This window comes from Corvus brachyrhynchos, unplaced genomic scaffold (assembly GCF_000691975.1).
Source record: "Corvus brachyrhynchos isolate BGI_N302 unplaced genomic scaffold, ASM69197v1 scaffold136, whole genome shotgun sequence".
Lineage (NCBI taxonomy): Eukaryota > Metazoa > Chordata > Aves > Passeriformes > Corvidae > Corvus > Corvus brachyrhynchos.
In genome coordinates, this window is record NW_008239080.1 from 3,676,250 (window position 1) to 3,694,934 (window position 18,685).

Genomic DNA, 18,685 nt, shown 5'->3' on the forward strand with positions numbered 1-18,685 from the left:
GAGAGTTCTGTCTCCCTTCTGTCAGCCCTAAGATGTTCCACAGAATCTGTTTGGACATTTAAAGACTCAGGAGGGTGGCTTGTTTTGTCTTGAAACTGTTCTTGTTATGTTTATCCAGTTGTTTTCATTCTCCTTTTATTAAAATAAAACAGGTGAGATGTTGGGGTCCCTCCCCTGCCATGGAGCCCCGGGAGAGGGGCCCTGAGGGCACAGACACAGGGTTTCCCTGCCCCTGGTCACCTTTGTTTCCCATTGGTTGGTTTTGTGTTCCCTATGTGGCCAAGGACCCTGGGGTCCCGTGAGGAGTTCCTGAGCAGAGCCCCGGCCATGCGGCTGGAGAAATAAACATCTCTGAAACATCTACCACGAATCTGTCCATATATACTTTGTTTTCCATGGGACTCCTGGTTGGAAATATACTTGTTGCAGTAATCCCCGCTGCGACAAACTAGTAATAGTCAGGAAATGACAGAAAATTCTTCATCCACCCTTTCTTGTTAAGGAGAGCTCTAAGTTAAATTTTCTATTCAATGTTAATGATAATAGCCACATTTTCAAAGAATGATTGAATAGTTGCATTTTTACAGTGCACACTCTAATTGTTACTGTAAAAAAAAAATTAAGGAAATAAAGTGATTAACTGCACCAGAAAGATTAATATGACTGGTTGTTTGCCATATTATTGTAGGTGGATTCAGCAAATGTGCAACTAAAGGTAACTAAAAGCACACCTGCTTTTAATGTTTATGCATAGTGAAATTTTATGCAAGTCAAGATTTATATTTAGCTATAAATGTCTAACACCACCTGCAGCCAAGCCCAACGCAGTCGCTCACTTACTCATGCACCATCAAGATGGGGAAGAGAATTGGAAGGGTAAAAGGTAGAAAACCCATGGATTGAGATAAAGACAGTTTAATAGGAAATGCAAAAGCCACACAAACAAGCAAAGGAAAACAAGGAATTAATTCACTACTTCCCATGGGCAGGCAGGTGTTCAGGCATCTCTGGGAGAGCAGGGCCCCATCACACATAACAGGTACGTGGGAAGACAAATGCTATGAGTCAAAATGTCCCTCACTTTTTCCTTCTTCTCTCCACTTTATACACTGAGCATGATGTCATGTGATATGGAATATCTCTCTGGTCAGTTTGGGTCACCTGTCCAGGCTGTGTCTCCTCCCAGCCTCCCAAGCACCCCCAACTTCCTCACCAGTGTGGCAGTGCGAAAAGCACAAAAAGCCTTGGTCTGTGCAAGCCCTGCTCAGCAAGAATAAAAACATCTCTATATTATCAACCCTCTTTCCAGCAAAAATCCAAAACAGTACATTAAAACCAAAAAAATATGAGTACTAGCCACTGCAAAGATTACCTCATGCAAAACCAGCGCAGTAAAGTAACTGTATGAGATTATTTTTGTGTACTCCATTGATTTAAAAAATGAGAAACAGAATCAGTTGAAGCTCTCAAGAGGAGGGAAAGATTTCTCATTTGCTAGGAAATGACTGATGTTGGAAGAGAGAATACAGCAGCTATATCTATTTGAATCATTACTGCAGTAGCAATGGATTTATAAAGCAAGAATGGTGGTGATGAAGAACTCACAACCACACTGTATGAGATATGGAGGGCTTACTTCAAGCAAGCTCTGTTTTGGTCTATGGACTAAAAGCCCATTAGCAGTTGGTGTCCATTAGCTGTACTCCAAGGCACACAGCTCCTGATTTAGTTTCCGTATGTCTACCATAAAAAAATACAGGCATAGTAAGCAAGGACAGAAGCAAAGAGCCACATGAGCATTCACTTCAGTTAAAAATAAAGGGAAAATTACTCCTTCTGCCAGATGGATCAGTAGAGAAAATTACTATAGTCAAGACTCTCTTAACTTGTTAGTTCTTTCCATCCTCTGGATAGCATCTCTATGGATAAAGAACATGTAAGATTATTGTCAAATTATCTCCTGTGTGAGGACACCTCTGGACATGATAAGGAGAGGATCAGCCAAAGAATATATTGCCAAGTACAAGCAATTTTCTAATTTTGTGAGATGTGGGTCAGCTATAAAATAATCCAGATTTGTTTTCATTCACACAGCAAAAGAAAACAAAAAGGCAGAAAGGGTAACATGAAAAAGTCATCTCCAGTCTTATACAATTTAGATGTCTGCCTATATTTTGGAAAAAAATATTTTGAACTATTTCTATAAAATATACTGACCAATATCTATAGAATTCTATAGATTCCTTTATTTTTAATTTCAGTAATTTTTTTTAGTTACAGAAATTGTAACTTTTGTTGCTAATGATAAAGCACTTTTACACTGATTTTATACCCAAACAGGTTTTAATATTGTTTCTTCCTAGAGATATTGTAGCAAGTAACCATTTTTACAGAAAAAAAAATAAAATGCATGATACTCATATTTATAAGAGTTTTCTCTTTCAATGTGTTCATTTGCAGCTTAATATTAATATAGCTTCTAGTTTGACCTACATAAATAGCTAAGATTTTAATTTATTTCTAGCAGTACATGTGAAATGAAGTTACTTAGTGACTAATTAAAGGTGAAGAAAGAAGATTGAAAATAAATTGTGATTTATTTGTGGGTAATTCAAAGGGAGAGTATTGTTAACATTATTAGTGATTATTGACCTATATATTCCAGACTACTGATTTTGTTGGATTTTTCTCCTCTCCTCTCCTCTCCTCTCCTCTCCTCTCCTCTCCTCTCCTCTCCTCTCCTCTCCTCTCCTCTCCTCTGTTCTTTTCTCCTCTCCTCTCCTCTCCTCTTTTCTTTTCTCCTCTCCTCTCCTCTCCTCTTTTCTTTTCTCCTCTCCTCTCATTTCAATAACAGGTGCATATGTCCCCTCGGTTACACTGGCACGTTTTGTGAACTTGATATAGACTACTGCATTGGAAACCAGTGCTCTCAATATGGATTCTGCCAGGACCACTTGCATAATTACAGCTGCTACTGTGTGCCTGGATACGAAGGACCCTTCTGTGAAGTTGAAATTAATGAATGCTCAAGTTCACCTTGCAAAAATGGAGCTACTTGTATAGATTTAAGTGGTCACTTTTCTTGTCATTGTACTGCTGGGTTCAAAGGTAAGTTTTGTTCTTTTGAAGTGCCTTGTATTACAGATATGGTTGTCCCACTCTATGTAAGCAATGTTCATGCAACTGTTTAATCACAATTATATATAAATATAAATATGCATACATTTGCATTTGTATGATTCACAAGAGTTTTAACTGAATTAGCATTGACATTCTTAGGTTGTGCCTCCTAACTCTTCCCCAGCAGACCTTCTTTCCACTAAATGTACAGTTCTGAGCATTAGCTTTGATTCTGTTGGCAAAAAAAAAAAAAATGATGACGTTCTAACCCACAATTTTAGTTGTATTATTTTAATTTCACAGTTATGAACTCTTAGGTGTTATGGCTTCACTGATACACAGGCTGATAAGAGCAATGTTTTGGTACAGAACAGGAAAATCTAAGCTTGAGGGGAATGAGACCAGCAGTATTATCTCTCTGCATGTATAAAATATAATCAGCTATATTTGAGTGAGTTTTTCAGATTCCCCTTCTATACACTAGAGATAGAGCATTTGTCTGTCCTAGACAACTTTTTTAGGAAGAGATGGGCTGTAGATTTCTGCATTGCATTAGATAAATCCTGCACAACCTGATACCATGATTTCTTTTTGTACTAATTTCTGTTTTGTGTGAATAATACTAATAATTCAGACTACATGTGGGAGACAAAAAATAATTTTGAATCCAGCAATACCAAAGTGTTGCATTTCCAGCCTTTAGTCTATATCATCAAGAACAGGCAATTTATGCTCCAGATACTTCTCTATTGATAATCTGGGGTATCACTAACAAAGGCAAAAATAAATAGCATAGTATGCACAGTGTCATTTTTACTAACTAAACATTAACTTACAGCTTCTTCTTCCAAGCTGGTGAGGGCTTTTGCTCCAGTCCAGAGAGTGTGTGTAGTACTAGATTTTTAAGTCCCAGTTAAACCACTGGGATGGATAACACATTTATTTGGATCCTTCTGGGTTACTGCCAAAGTGCTGAGTTACTAAGTAATTAGAACTTCACTGCCACTTTCTCATTATACATTCTGGCTAACTACACATACTTTTAATATTTAAGCACTAACATTTTTAATTTCAAATATGTTTCTATTCATTTACATATTTCATTTACATATATTCTTTTACACGTTTATGTATGTGACATACACTTGCAGATTTGTTGTCCTCAATTTTAGTTGAGTATATTGTGGGATATGCCCAGCCACTGCCCTGGAGGGATGTCTGCTGAGATAGAAGATTTTGCAATCGCCCAGCAGGACTCCCTGAAAAGGCAACCACTTTGGAGTCATGGCGAGGAAAAGTAGACCCACAATCCTTTGGGGGACCCTATGCAGATCATTCTGTAACCCATTGGTCTGTCCCAGACCCTCTGTAATCCATTGGTCCCCTTGCTGATCCCCTGTATCCCTATAAAAGAAGACCAATTCGCCTCTGTAGAGAGAGAGCTCGTCCCTGGCTTCCCTTCGCCGGAGGGGACCCACAATAAAGCTACCTTCGTGCGGAACCAGCCATACGGGTCTTCTCGTCTCTCTCTCTGGTCTGGTTTGGCCTAGAGGCAGCCCTGCCGAGCTGAGCTGGGATCACGAGCTGATATCACTAAAGAGCTGACAGCTTCTGCAAGGGCCCCTCTGCCAGCAGCTGAGAGGAAGACACCGGACCCCGGGAAGGCGATTCCTTTCGGGACCATCTCCCTGGACCGGTCATCTCTTCCTGGGTCACAGCCTCGGACCCCTTCACCAGCTGTAATAGTATATAATCTCTTGGTCATTTGATTATACATTTAATAAAAGATGTTACTTCCTGTTCATGCTCATTTATTAATAAATGTGCAACAAAATGGAGGATTGTCCCTGAAATGACTTAAATTCCATTATGATAGCAGAACTGCATGTCTGAAAAAAGTGAAGAAAACAATACTTGGCTCACCTGTGCAAAATCTAACACAATGCATTTCCATCTTGCTGCTTAAACTTCAAGCCTTATTTTGTACTTTGCTGGACTTCACAGGGAACTTCAACCACCCCAATATCTTCTACAGGGACAATACTGTGGAGTATATGATCTGCTTGGAAGAGTCCCATGGGATAAAACCCTTGAGGGAAGGGCCTAAGAAAATCTATCACCACTTACAAGCTCAAGAGCTATTTGTCTCAAAGAGCAGACAGAAAATACCAGGAGGCCTGTATGGATGATCACAGAAGTCCTGGCCAAATTCGAACAAATAAACAAAAAAAAGATATTGACTGAGGGTGGAAGCAAGGACAGGTAACCTGGCAGGAAACAGACACTCTCTGAGCATGCAGCACTAAGTTTAGGAAGGTCACGTGCATTTGAATATTACAAGAGATGTGAAAGACATCAAAAAGGGTTTCTGTGAGTATGTAGGTGACAAAGGGAAGAGAAAGGAAAATGCAGTACCATTCTTAATGAGACTAGTCATGGAAAAGTTTGAGGTAGTGAATGCTGCCTTTGCCTCAGTCTGTACTGGTAAGACTGTCCTTCAAAAATCCACAATCCTGGAGACCAGAGAAAAAGTCTGAAGCAAGGACACACCCCTGATGGATGAGACTCACGTCAGGAAATATTTAGGCAAGTTGGATATATGCATGCCCATGCGCCCTGTTGGGATGCACCCACAAATCATAGCATCATAAAATATTAAAGCTGACAAAAATGTCTAAAATCACTCTGTCCAAATGTTAAGATAGCACCACCATGATCACTGCTCATCTATATCCCCATGTGGCCCATCCACATGCTTATGAACAGTTCCAGGGGTGGCAATATGACCGCTTTCTTGGGCAACCTATTCCAGTGCATGACCACCCTTTTAGTGAAGATTTTTTTCCTAATATCTGTTCTAAACCTCCCCTGGCACAACTTGAAGCTATGTCCTCTCATCCTGTCACTTGTAACTTGATAAGAGACTGACCCCCACCTTGCTACAACCTCCTTTCAAGTAGTTGAAGAAGTTAATCAGGTTCCCCCTCATTCTTCTTTTCTCCAGTTAAACAATCCCAGCTCCCTCAGCTGCTCCTCATATGACTTGTGTTCCAGACCCTTCACCAGTTTTGTTGCCTTTCTTTGGATATGTAATATGGTAAAAGCTGGCAGATGTCATTGCAAAGTAACTGTCATTTAACATTAATAGATCATGTTGATTACCAGAAGCTCCCAAAGAATGGAGGAAACAAACATGACCTTTCAATAAGGGCAAAAATGAAGTCCTGTGAAACTTCAAGCAGCTCACTGTTGCCTTGATCCTTATTAAGGTAATGGAGCAGCTAGTCCTGAATGAAAAAGCTGATGAAGTATAGGCTGGATGAGTAGACAGTGAGGTGAACTGAAAACTGGATGAGTGGCCAAGCCCAGAGGAAGATGATGCGTGGAGTCAGGCTTTCCATGAGTAACCAGGGGTGTGTTCCAGGAGTCAGTAGTGGATCCAGTCCTTTTTAACTTCTTCATTAGTGATCTGGCTGATGGGGCAAAATGTACCCTCTGAAAGTTTGCAGAAGACACAGCAATGGGAGGAGTGGCTGATACACCACAGGATTGTGCTGCCACACAGAGGGACCAAGACAGGCTTGAGAAATAGGCTGCCATGAGCCTCATGAAGTTCAACAGGGGGAAGTGCCACATCCTGCACCTGGGGAGGAATAACTCCATGCACCAGTGGATACCATGGGCTGATCAGATGGTATGGGGCTCTGCAGAGGAGAACCTGGGCATCTTGGTGGACATCAGGTTGAATGTTATACAGCAGTGTGCCCTTGTTCATAGAAGGCATATGCCTGGGCTGCATTATGAGGTCTTTTGTCAGCAGGTCAAGGAAAGTGATGCTTTCCCTCTACTCAGCACTGGTACTGAGGCTATACCTGTACAGCTGTGTTGAGTTCTGGGCTCCCCAGTAAGAGAGACATGGACACACTGGAGAGAGCACAGTAAAGAGACACTAAGATGATTAAGGGACTGGAGCATTTCTCCTATGAGGAAAGGCTGAGGAAGCCGAAACCCTTCAGCATGAAGAAGACAAGGTTCAGAGACAGCTCTCATCCCACCTGAAGGGAGGACGTACAGAAGATGGAGCCCGGCTCTTTAGAGTAGTGCTCAGTGACAGAACCAGAGGCAATAGACGGAAAGGGAAACACAGAGGTTGCTGTCTGAACATCTAGAAATACTTTATGACTGCGAGGGTGATGGAGCACTGCTGCAGGTTGATCAGGGGGCTTATGGAGTCTCCATCCTTGGAGATATTCAAAAGCCATCTGTACATGGTTCCTTGAAACTGGCTCTGGGTTTTCCTGCTTGAACAGGGGTGTTGGACAAAATGGCCTTCAGAGGTCACTTACAATTTCAACCATTCTGTGACTGTTACTGTGAGAACTTGCTTATAAAAATAATATAATTATATATTACTGGAAAACGCTTATTTTTTTTTTCTTTATTTTATCACACAATGAGGTATTATATAATAGTATTTCCATAGAAACAAATTTAAAGAAAAAGAAATATCATAATATTACCCATTAGGTGTAACTTATTACTACATGTACTGAATATATCGACTTCTGATTTGTCTGAGTAAAAACCACAAACAATTAATAAAGGCTCTTTAAACTTATAAAAATGTTATCACTACCCTATCAATTATATTTTCATAGTCTCTGAGGGTTTATGATCCTGGGATATTTTCCAGTACAAAACAGATTTTAAGTTCAGTCATAACTGCATGTTATGAATCAGTGATTTTTATCTCAGTGTAAACTAAAAACCCCACATTTATTCTTATCTCATGTTTGTGTGCTTGTTACGTTGTTTCTCTCTAATTTAGTTTTTTAACAAATCCAGATGTACTCAATTTTTCTTCATAAATAGTAAATTCACTATCAGATGAAATATCAAAGGCAATAGTAAATAAGCTAAACAGCAAAACAGAAGCTATTGTTGCTCAGTAGTCTGTATGTATTTGTGGAGCTATCATACTTTGTGTCCTAGAATGCAGAGATATTGCAAACAACCTCCCACTTACTAGGTGGGAGGTGACTTCTTGTCTCTCCTGCTACTATGTGAGTCCCTGGGTTATCTTTAATATAACATTAGAATCAGTTTTTATTTCAGAAGTAAAATGTTAAATAGACAATTCATATCTAACTCCTATGTCCAGTTGATTGATCATTCTAATGTCTATCAACATTTCTCTACTGTTTTGCATTCTATTAGCTAGGGACCCCCTTAGGCAGTGTAATGGGATTTGTCAACATGAAAAACATGATCTTATTTTTTAAAATCAAGTTCATAAAAAATCCAAGGCTTGAGTATTTGCACAATAAAACCAAATACTTTGTTCCTTTTGAACTGTAAAGGTTACTAGTGATTGAAACTTTAATGTTAGAGATATTTTGTTAATGTCTGGTGTACTCTCCACTGCTTATAAGAGAACTTCACACATGTCAAACTTGGAAGTTTGCAGTATGGTTTCAAAAATTAAATGAATAACTTTTTAAACTTTTTAAACTTTTGGTTGTGTGGTAACCCTCTACATTGTCCTCTTCTGCTTCAGTCCTTCTAATGTAGCACAATGCTTCAGAGTAATTCCCAGTTGACATTCAGAGTAATTCCTAGTCTATCCTTTCTTCCATATCTTTCTGTTAACTCTATCTCAATACATCAATGTTCAACATCAAATAAATCCAGTTTTCATGATGACTGGTATGTCTAAATAAATAGCACTCTGTTTATTTGTGGTTTAAAGGAAGCCCTTCTTGGAATTATTTGGGAAAAACACTGTATTTATGTAAACATGTCCATCGTTAAAACTCTTTTCTGTTTAGATGCCCACAAAAATGTGAAGGCAGCTACTGGGAACTCTAAGCAGATAGGCAATGTTGCATCATTGGTTTCTCTTGAGGGTTTGTATTTATATAATATTGATTGTAGAGTTCAGATTTGGGAAATCTTTTTATTCTGAATTTATACTGTACCCCACATGGCAAAATATGGTCCATCACTGCTTCACCCGTGTGTAATTAACAAATAACAGTATTGAAGCTCATCACTAATGCAGGCCTTACAGTGACTTTTTGAGTTTAACGTTCATATATTCTATTTGTCATTCTCTTCAGCATTCTTCTTTTTGTCCAAAAGAGAAAAATGGCATGTGGGCTTCTTGAAATCATTCCATTACTTTAAATTTCTGGGCTTTGTTTTTATTTTTATTCCCCAATTACACAGGAGAAGTCCATGTGATATCTGGAGTCTGAGGAAGTGTTTGTACTTTCAGTACATTATTAATTGATTTTACATTGGTTGGATGTTTTCAAATATTTTCCCCCTTCTGTAATAGATGTGAATAGTATATCCTCCATGCTGTCAAGTAAAACAAATCTTGAAGGAAAGTACTTGTAGTTATGTGAAAACCAATCCTTTTTGACACAAGTAAGTTTAAGAAGACTTAATCCCTTATGCAAATCAAGTCTAGAACAGCTGATGGACATCCTAACACCTTATGAAGATTGAACCTGTTTACAGGTAGCAGCCAGATCAAGGCTGCTCCATGAGAGGAATCACAAACTAAAATCTGAGGTTAACCCCACTGCAGGCATTGCCATCACTAAGCAAGGCACAGTCCTGCAGCATCTAAACAGGGAAGTCAGAACCAGTGTCTGGTAACAGGGTCCCTGACAAGCCCCAGACAGCACAAACAATGGACCAGGTCCAGGGTCCATCTATGAAAGCAAGTTAGAAGCAGCAGGAGACAGAACCAGAGACAAATCTGTAATGTACATACAAGCGATCCATCCAAAAAAACTCCCAAAAACTTACAAGACCACTCTTGATACAGGGAGGGAGGCAGGATTGGAAACTACAACATCTACAGAATAGCTCAGGCCAGATCAGGGTGCCCACAGCTGACCTCATTGACAACAGACAGGGTGTGTAAGAGGGACCTAGGTGGGGCTACTTCAGGCAACTTGGGTGTATTAGTGCTCTCAGGGCTCTGACAGCTGCTTTATAGGAATTGCCTGAAGCAGGATCATCTGGAATAATGAAATCATTGGTTTTGCTGACAAAGGAAGGTAATCAGGTTCATTTTTTTCCCCATACCCGTTCTGCATTTGAAACACCTCCTTCCATTTCCATTCATGCAGTTCCTGTCTTTATAGGACAAGGCTGTCCCAGAAGCACAGCACATGTCTGCTCCCACCTTTCCACCACACAACAAAGCTGGACTGGGTATGTAGCTCAGGGCACTAGGTAGTGCAACATTTTCAGGGGCTCTGGCTGGCTTTTTTGTGCTAGGGAAGAGTGATTATTGCTGGGACATTGTACCAGTGCAGCCTGTCAGATGTACAATGTAATCCCATAGATGAGCTGGGCTCTGGGAAGTTACATTTGAAGTGTCACGGACTTTCTCTGAGTTAAAACTCTTTCCAGAGAAGCTAAGAGGGTGGGGTTGTTTCACACATCATATACATTTTTTTCAGTCTGTAATAGGCGTTCACAGAAAGAATTACACTATAGACATAAATAAAATTAGATTTGTTTTGGATTTTTGACTACTACAATATCTTACACAGAAAAGACCTTGAAGAAAAGAAAAAATGACCAAGTGTGTAGAACAACAAAGTGGAGAAAAAGAAATGTCTGTCGAGTTCACTAAAGCCTCACCTGGACCGTCTGTCTTTCTTTTTCATAACTGCATTTTCTTCAAAATAAGCAGAAGGATTACTCAATTTGATACATCTCTTATCTAACAGAATAACTTATGTTGCTTAGCAAGAAACAAAATTACACAATTTTTTATCAGGTACATGACTGGAATGCTTTCCACTTTTACACATTTTACAAAATGGTGGACAGTAAGACAAGGGTGTTGAGAAGGCAATCCTCAAATACATTGTTAATATTTTGGCTACTTCTTGTACTTTATAAAACCCTTGTGCTTTTCATAATTCTTTTTTTTTTTTTAATAGTACTTCATTAAGTTTACATTAAGCAGAATTTTAAATCATTTACTTTTCATCTGATCTTGGAATAGAAAGATTCATTTTATGTTTTGAATATCTCCTCAAGGGAGGAGTTTTACTTCAAAATAGTATTCTTACACATCCTTTTCTTAATTGTGGTCATTCTCTGTGCCTTTTCATTGTCCAACTTTATATTTCATTTTACCTATAAAACAAAAGTTGGTATAAACAGTATTTAAAAGAAACGTTGTATTTTGATCATCTTGCATGTGGTTTGTGATTCAGACAGAAATATTATAGTGGTGGTGGCACTTAATAAGAGATACTTTAAATATAATGTGTATTACATTAGGAAAATAAGCTCTCAAATTATTTCAGTTTTATTCTAATTTCTGATTGAATTTCAGGCTTTTATTCTAATGTCTGAATATTATCTTTGAGAATTGTATAAAATTAAACTTATTTTGATATGAAAAAAACCCTCAGTTTTGTGGATATTCTGCAAAATCTAATGATGGTTTGATAAGTTCAGATAAAGTGCAAAGTTAATATCTTTAAGTTAAGCAGAAAAAAAAATATCCAAAGTTTGAAAGGTGCAAACTTTCAGTCTAGTGATTTTACACAGTTGCACTTCTCAAGGAAAGGAATATTCAATGAGGCTGCATCCATAAGACTTATGAAACTTAATTTTTTTGTTGTCTTTCATCTGCAGTTATATTTACCGGAGAACTTCAGAGTCTCTCCATTTGCTAAAACAACATGACTATTTTAAACAGAGTAAGTGATATCAGTAGCACTGGAGGAGGATGAAATATCTTTGCTAATTTTTTAGCATTCACCTACTCAGGTCCTTAGGTTATTCTCAACACCTTTGTGCTCCTGCAGAGTAATGTCTTGTGTATCATCAATGTGCTGGTAGAAAATGTTGCTGTTAAAGATCAGGCAATGCAATTTGCAGGAGTGACAGACTTTCCTGTAATTGTGTGTTGTATGTTCGAGAACACTGCAATTTTATACAGCATAAAATATTCTATAGCATATAGAAGTAGAGCTGGCTCATGGTAATTTTTAACATTCTCTTTGTACTTCAGAATTTGGTGACATGATGCCTTTAAAATGTATAGAAACTTAGACCTTGAGCTATGATTTATTAAATAGCTAATTAAATATTATGTTTTATTAGTAATTATGTTTGGATGTGTTGTAATAATTTTAACCTTAAAAGCATAAACCAAAAAAATATTTGTGTTAACATACTTTGATGTTGAAAGTAATTTGTAGAGAATTAACAATTTTTATCAGGTTTTCAAAGAAGGTTCTCATCATACATTTCAAATGGGTAGTTGAGAGGAGCTGCGTACTGAAAACAAAAAAGGCTTCTCTTTATCTGTCCAGCTTTTTTCATGTCTTAAATACTCAGAAAATATGGTCTCACAGTAGCTTCATAGATCCTTTGATTCTCTCTGAAATATTTTTGAAATACTACCCATATATTACCTTTGTACTCTGAGAACATGAATTCCTAAATTTCCCTAGCATGATATCTTGGATAGCATCAGTAAATGAGGATGATCTCATTCTATTATTTCCCTTAAAACTGAATTTGCTTTAACCTTTAACAATTCGAGGGAGGTGAAATCTGTTTCAAGGAGTTTTTCTAGTACATGTTTCAGCTTGCCTATGGCTGTTGGCCAAATAATTTACTTTTGGAGGAAACTCTGTGCTATTTGTGCTACCCTCCACCTGTCTATCCAGAGGAAGAGAACAGATGCCAATGCATTTTTATTTTTCTCCCTCAAAAGAGACCCACCATAATCAGGGATCTGAACTAGAAAGCATAAGGAATGCAAAATACCAGAATTAGATCAGAAAAGTTGTATGTAGTGCCGTTACCTTATCAGCACTTCAAAGAAAATTCTTGAAAAATTAAAGAACTTAGACATTAATTTATATGTTGGCCACTCCTGGCTGTAATCCTCACTGGTGCCATGACACGTTAGGCAGCACTCAGCAGCTGCTCTTAGCAGAAAGCTTTTTAGTTTACTGAGTTACCTGAACTCTCCCTGGGCTGTGCTTTTTCTCCCCCTGTTCATCCATATATCTTCAAACCTTATGGAAAATGCAGAGCATGTTTAGAGGCAGAAAAAAAACCATTAGGAGCCCTTCTATCACAAGTTTATGTGTGGAAGAGAATCTTGGTGCTTCATTTCTCCAAGGAAGACCTTTTGTATCTAGCAGATACAGATTTTGAGAGCCAACAGTCTTGGTTCATATGATTCTATGAGAGGGCGTGTAGGTGTGCAGCAGGGAAGAGACCAAATTATTCTCACCATGCAAAGAATTCAGAGGTATATCAGCATTTGGTTTCTTTTTATCGTCTGCTGTAAAATAAACAGAGAGCCCAGCACACTTTCCACACTGTCAACCACTACTGAACATGATTTACCTCCATATTCCTATGTATAATATACTTCCATTCCTATGGATGTGGTGGGTTGACCCTGGGTGGATACCAGGCACCCAACAAATCCTCTCTATCACTCCCCTCTGCAACTGGACAAGGGAGAGGAAATATAATGTTCAAGGTTCATGGGTTGAGATAAGGACCTGGAGAAATCATTCACCAAATACCATCACAGGCAAAACAGACTAGAATTAGAGATATTAATTGAATGTATTACTAATAAAATCAGAGTAGGATAATGAGAAGTAAAATAAGACATTTAAAAACACCTTCCCCCACCCACCCCTCCTTCCCAGCTCTACCTGCTCCCCGCCAACAATGCAGGGAGACGGGGAATAGGCATAATGGTCAATTCATTATCTGTGGCTTCTCCTGCTGTTCAGGGAGAGGAATCCTTTCCCTGCTCCGTCTTGGGGTCCTTCCAACAGGAAATAGTTCTCCATGAACTTCTCCAGCCTGAGTCCATCCCACAGGCAATAATTTCCCACAAACTACTTCAGCGTGGGTCATTCTTCCATGGGGTGCAATCCTCCAGGAATGTGCTGTTCCGGCATGGGTCCCCCAGATGGTGACAAGTCCTACCAGGAAACCTGCTCAGCATGGGCTCCTCTGTCCACAGGTCTGCAGGTCCCTGCCAGGAGCCTGTTCCTGCACGGGTCTCCCATGGGGTCACTGACTCCTTTGAGGCATCCACCTGCTCCAGCATGGTTCTTCTCCAAGAGCTACAGGTGGATCTCTGCATTCTCGTGGTCCTCCATGGGCTGCAGGGACACAGCTGCCTCACCATGATCTGCACCATAGGCTGCAGGGGAATCTCAGCTCTGGCACCTGGAGCACCTCCTGCCCCTCCTTCTGCGCTGATCTTTGTGTCTGCAGAGCTGTTCCCCTCACATATTCTCACTCAGCTCTTCTCTGGCTGCAGTTACACCTGCACAATAACTCTTTTTCCTTCTTCTTAAATGTCTTATCACAGAGGTGTTACCACCATCTCTGATTGGCCCACCCAGACTTGGCCAGTAGCACATCCACCTTGGACTTGGCTGGGATTGGCTCTGCTGGACATGGAGGAAGCTTCTGGAACCTTCTCAAAGAAGGCCCTCCTGTGTCCTTCCCTCTACCAAAACCTGGCCATACAAACCCAATACACTGGAAACAGCTTTTGCTGTTATATATCAAAGCTACCCCTTTTGTAGATTACAAATCTACATTTCACTAAATACTTCCTAGCTTTGTTCTTAATTATTTAATCTTCTCTTATCTGCATTTTGCCTCATTAAATGTTATTTAGTGATTTGATCATACTCCTCCTTTGTGTTACATGGAGCAAATGTCCAATATTACAGTACTGACAACTTGCTGTAGAACATAGGCTGAACTGTACTATTACACATAACTGTCTGTAAATTAGTGTTCACCTGATTTTCATATGCAATGATACTTCAAAATTCTTTTTCAAAGGTGTCAGAGAGCAAAATGGAAGAAAATGATTGACAAAACTGGACAAAAATTGCTTGAATGCTGTAGATTTGTATAATGGAAAAAAACCTTCAGCATTATGTATAATCTCAGTAGGAAAGCTTTCTATTTTCCTGATTGTAATGCTTCCAACTTTGCCTGTCAAAATGGACTGCCCTGTAACCAATGAAGCAGAAAAATTCATGACGCAAAGGAAGTCTAGCAGTAGTCCTGTGTACTCAGTGTACCATGGCCAGTGGAGTCACCATGTAGACTGTGAAAATCCCAGAGATTTTTCTCATTACAAATATATCTCTATGACTTGAACATGTCAGCATATTTGTCCTTTTTTTTTTAATTCAAATTTGCAGGAGAAACATGTTCTGTTCACATCAATGAGTGTCAAGACAGACCCTGTTGGAATGGAGGGACCTGTGAAGAGGACATAAGTGGCTTCAGATGCAATTGCCCCTTTGGTAAGCATTTATATTTTTTATATAGTTGCTAAGTTGGCATAGTATGGAAGTCCCACATTTGCTACTCAAGCGCTATAAAGTCTTGTACAGTGAAAGCATTCTTCTTGCATTTTGAAATGTACAGAGCTAGTTATTTAGACTAATAAAAAGATTTTTTTTCTCTAATTTATCATAAGAAATTCTTATAAATTATAGATTACTTAGATAAAAAAGTACTTGTAGTACTGGAACATACTGGGAAAGAAATATGACAGAACTGAAGATTTTAAATTATTTAGTGTATATTTGCATAGACACCTTATAGCAACACATTCTTTCAAAAAATGTATGGTTTAGGCAGCAAAATGTTGAAATTTAGCGAACATAAAAACCCCAATCTTTCAAGTCCTATTCCACTTGGCCAAATTACTAATTCCTAAAAGACCTGAACATTGCTGTAAAATTTGTATTACCTCAATCTGGTTGCCTGATCTTTGTGGCATCTGAATTGTCCTGAAGTATCCAAGGTAATGTATAAGGCTGGAAGATATGCTAGAGGATTTAAGTGTCACCCAAGATGCATCAGGCCAGGTGGCAAGTGAACTAAGAGCAACACAAAAAGACCAATCAAAATTAGGGAGAAAGATATATAATGCTGAAGATTTTGCTAATTATATATACATTGTTTAATTCATGATTTTACATGTTATTGTGTGTTGACTATGAAAATATAGAAAAGGGTGGGTTAGAAATTCCTAACCTTAGAAGTCCTTTGACCAAAGGAGCCTGGGGTACTGATTTTGCAACTTGTAAGTTCATGCAAAAATATGGATGATAAATTACTGATAAATTCTAAAAATGGCTTTTGTTTTGACATGTGCATTTATAAGCTCATTGTTACTATGGAAAATAAGGTCAAGAAAACTAATTTTATGCAGTTATGGGCTAAGAAGTACTTATAGTACTGTGGTGTTTTGAAGATAAACTGATGGTGGTCAGTAACGCCTGGAAATGTCAGAGTACTGAAATACAGGTCTCCAGTGAACCTTCTCAACCTGAGCAACTGATTTTAAGAGAACTTTAGTGTTTTTAATAACACAAGATCCTTAAGTGCCTTAAGGGCAGTTTCTACTGAGTTGGGAACTGAAGACAATACTGACTTATATCTTCAAAGGTAAGATGATTCTTTCAAGTTTGGTGCTTCACTGAGACACATGTAAGCCTGTCAAGTGTTCTACTGAATAAAGGATGTAACAAAACATCAACACAAACATTATCTCCTTTGTTCTTCTGAGATGGAGATTTTCACATTCAATGTCCCACTTTGCTATCATATGTTTGACTCTTGTTGGTGTTCACCAAAACTTTTGTCTACAGTGGATTTTACACAGAAGCATCCTGCATCTCTTTCTGCAGATCTAAAAGGACATGTCTTTCATACAGCAGAATGCATGTCAGTGACAGGAAACAAAATTGTTGTGGCATTGTCTTAGTAATTGCCTGTGCCTCTTTCTTTAAAGAAAAGCCAGTCACTCTGTAAAGTTTTCCTTATCCAATTAATTTTTATTACAATTCTCTCTGTGTGTGTCATCTGGAACAATGAAGTTTATGTAATGGAAATATATACTAGAAATTATGAGTTTCATTCTATTGACCCTAATAAAATGCTGTGCATAGCAGTGGTTCTTCATCATCATCTGTCAAATGATCAAAAAAACCTCATAGTGAACCAGGGGTCATCTGTAGAAAGGATCAGTTATTTTTGAAAAGAGTTAAGACTTGCCATATCACAATTTGCAGCTACATTATTAATATAATAGCAAACTGAATTAGAGAGGGGGAAAATTGTGTACTGAGGTGAACACCTAACAATGAGCTGAAAAGAGGAGAATTTTAATCTAAATGTGATACACATTCCATTTGTGCCCTTAGCTAAATTAATTAATATCCTAGTTCATATCCTCTAGGTGAAGGTGCAGATAAACAAATGTAACCATCTCACAAATACATTGTTATGATTAAATAATGTCTGTAAATTGCCTGAAACACAAGTACCTACATTACTGGGTATTTTTACTGCTAGCTCAGCTCTAGCAAGGGTATCACTTCAAAAGATAACACAGCTGACTTAAGCTAATCTTTAAGTAAAAATGTCAATTTATACTTCCATACTTTCATTGAGAGCCAGTGTCCTACTGGATTTCTGGAAAAAAATAAGTTCTGCTTAGCAGAGGAACTGTAGTTGATGGCTTTTTAGCAAATAAGTAACAATAAATAAATAAAGAATAAAAATATTGAATAAATCACGTGTATCCAATAGTAATAAACAAGGGAACACAGAGAATTTGGATATGCCCTAACGATCAAGTTCTTGTAAATGAAAAAACTTGTATCTGTAACTGTCTGACTAGACCAATAACATTTTTATTCATTAGGTGGGTAGCTGTTTTCTTTGCACTTTTCTGCTTTGCCACAGTTGTCTAAAATAGCATCTGCACCTTATTTTAGGTGCATAATGATGTCTTCTCAAATTTGACCTTTCAATATCAAATATGCTACAATGAACATAAAGATCTTTCCTCTATCTTCAGTGGAGGTTCTTTATCTAATTTTATTTAAATTATTATTTTATGAGGAGTTGTAACTCCATTTTACTAGATACATCTTAAGATAACTTTGTTGGGCAAGAAATATGTCAAGGTCTCTGCCATGTCAAAAGTGAGCACCACTGTTTTTTACCTTTGACTAAAAATTCAGGAGTGATCACATTTAGGAGTTGTATACATTAAAAGGGTGTTCACAGTTAGGAGTTGTATAGATCAAAATTCATGGAATATTTTTTCTTCAAATTATGACATAACAGTAGTGCCATTTGAGTATAGGAGAGCCTAAGTTCTCTTAAGGTACAATTTAGAAGGAAAGGATTAATTTATGTTTAGTTTTTCTTTTAGAAACATGAATGCTAAGCTAAGACAGATCTGGAAAGACTCACAAAGAGCTTTGCCTTGGCAATGGATGAAGATGGTTTAACGAATGATCCTGACATGGCTTAATAGTGAAGAGATGCTGTATAATAGTAAATATAGACTAAACCTAAAGTGGATGTAAGATTAGCACTTTTTATTATAAAGATATACATTTTTCCAAAAGCTAGTCTGGTTACACATGGTATGCAGTGTTGCATCTGGAAAATGCATAACTGGGCCAATGGGAATGTGAACATGAAA

At 38.2% G+C, this 18,685-nt stretch overlaps 1 protein-coding gene across 3 annotated transcripts in view; it reads left to right on the forward strand.

Annotated features, from left to right (window-relative positions):
- Positions 1–18,685, forward strand: part of EYS (eyes shut homolog (Drosophila)) — an 859,267-nt gene that overhangs the window by 183,764 nt on the left and 656,818 nt on the right. For all 3 annotated transcript variants that reach the window (XM_017739228.1, XM_017739229.1, XM_017739230.1), the window contains 2 exons: positions 2,855–3,108; positions 15,375–15,479. In XM_017739228.1, coding sequence (XP_017594717.1) covers positions 2,855–3,108; positions 15,375–15,479 — 359 coding nt within the window. The remainder of the gene's footprint in view (positions 1–2,854; positions 3,109–15,374; positions 15,480–18,685) is intronic.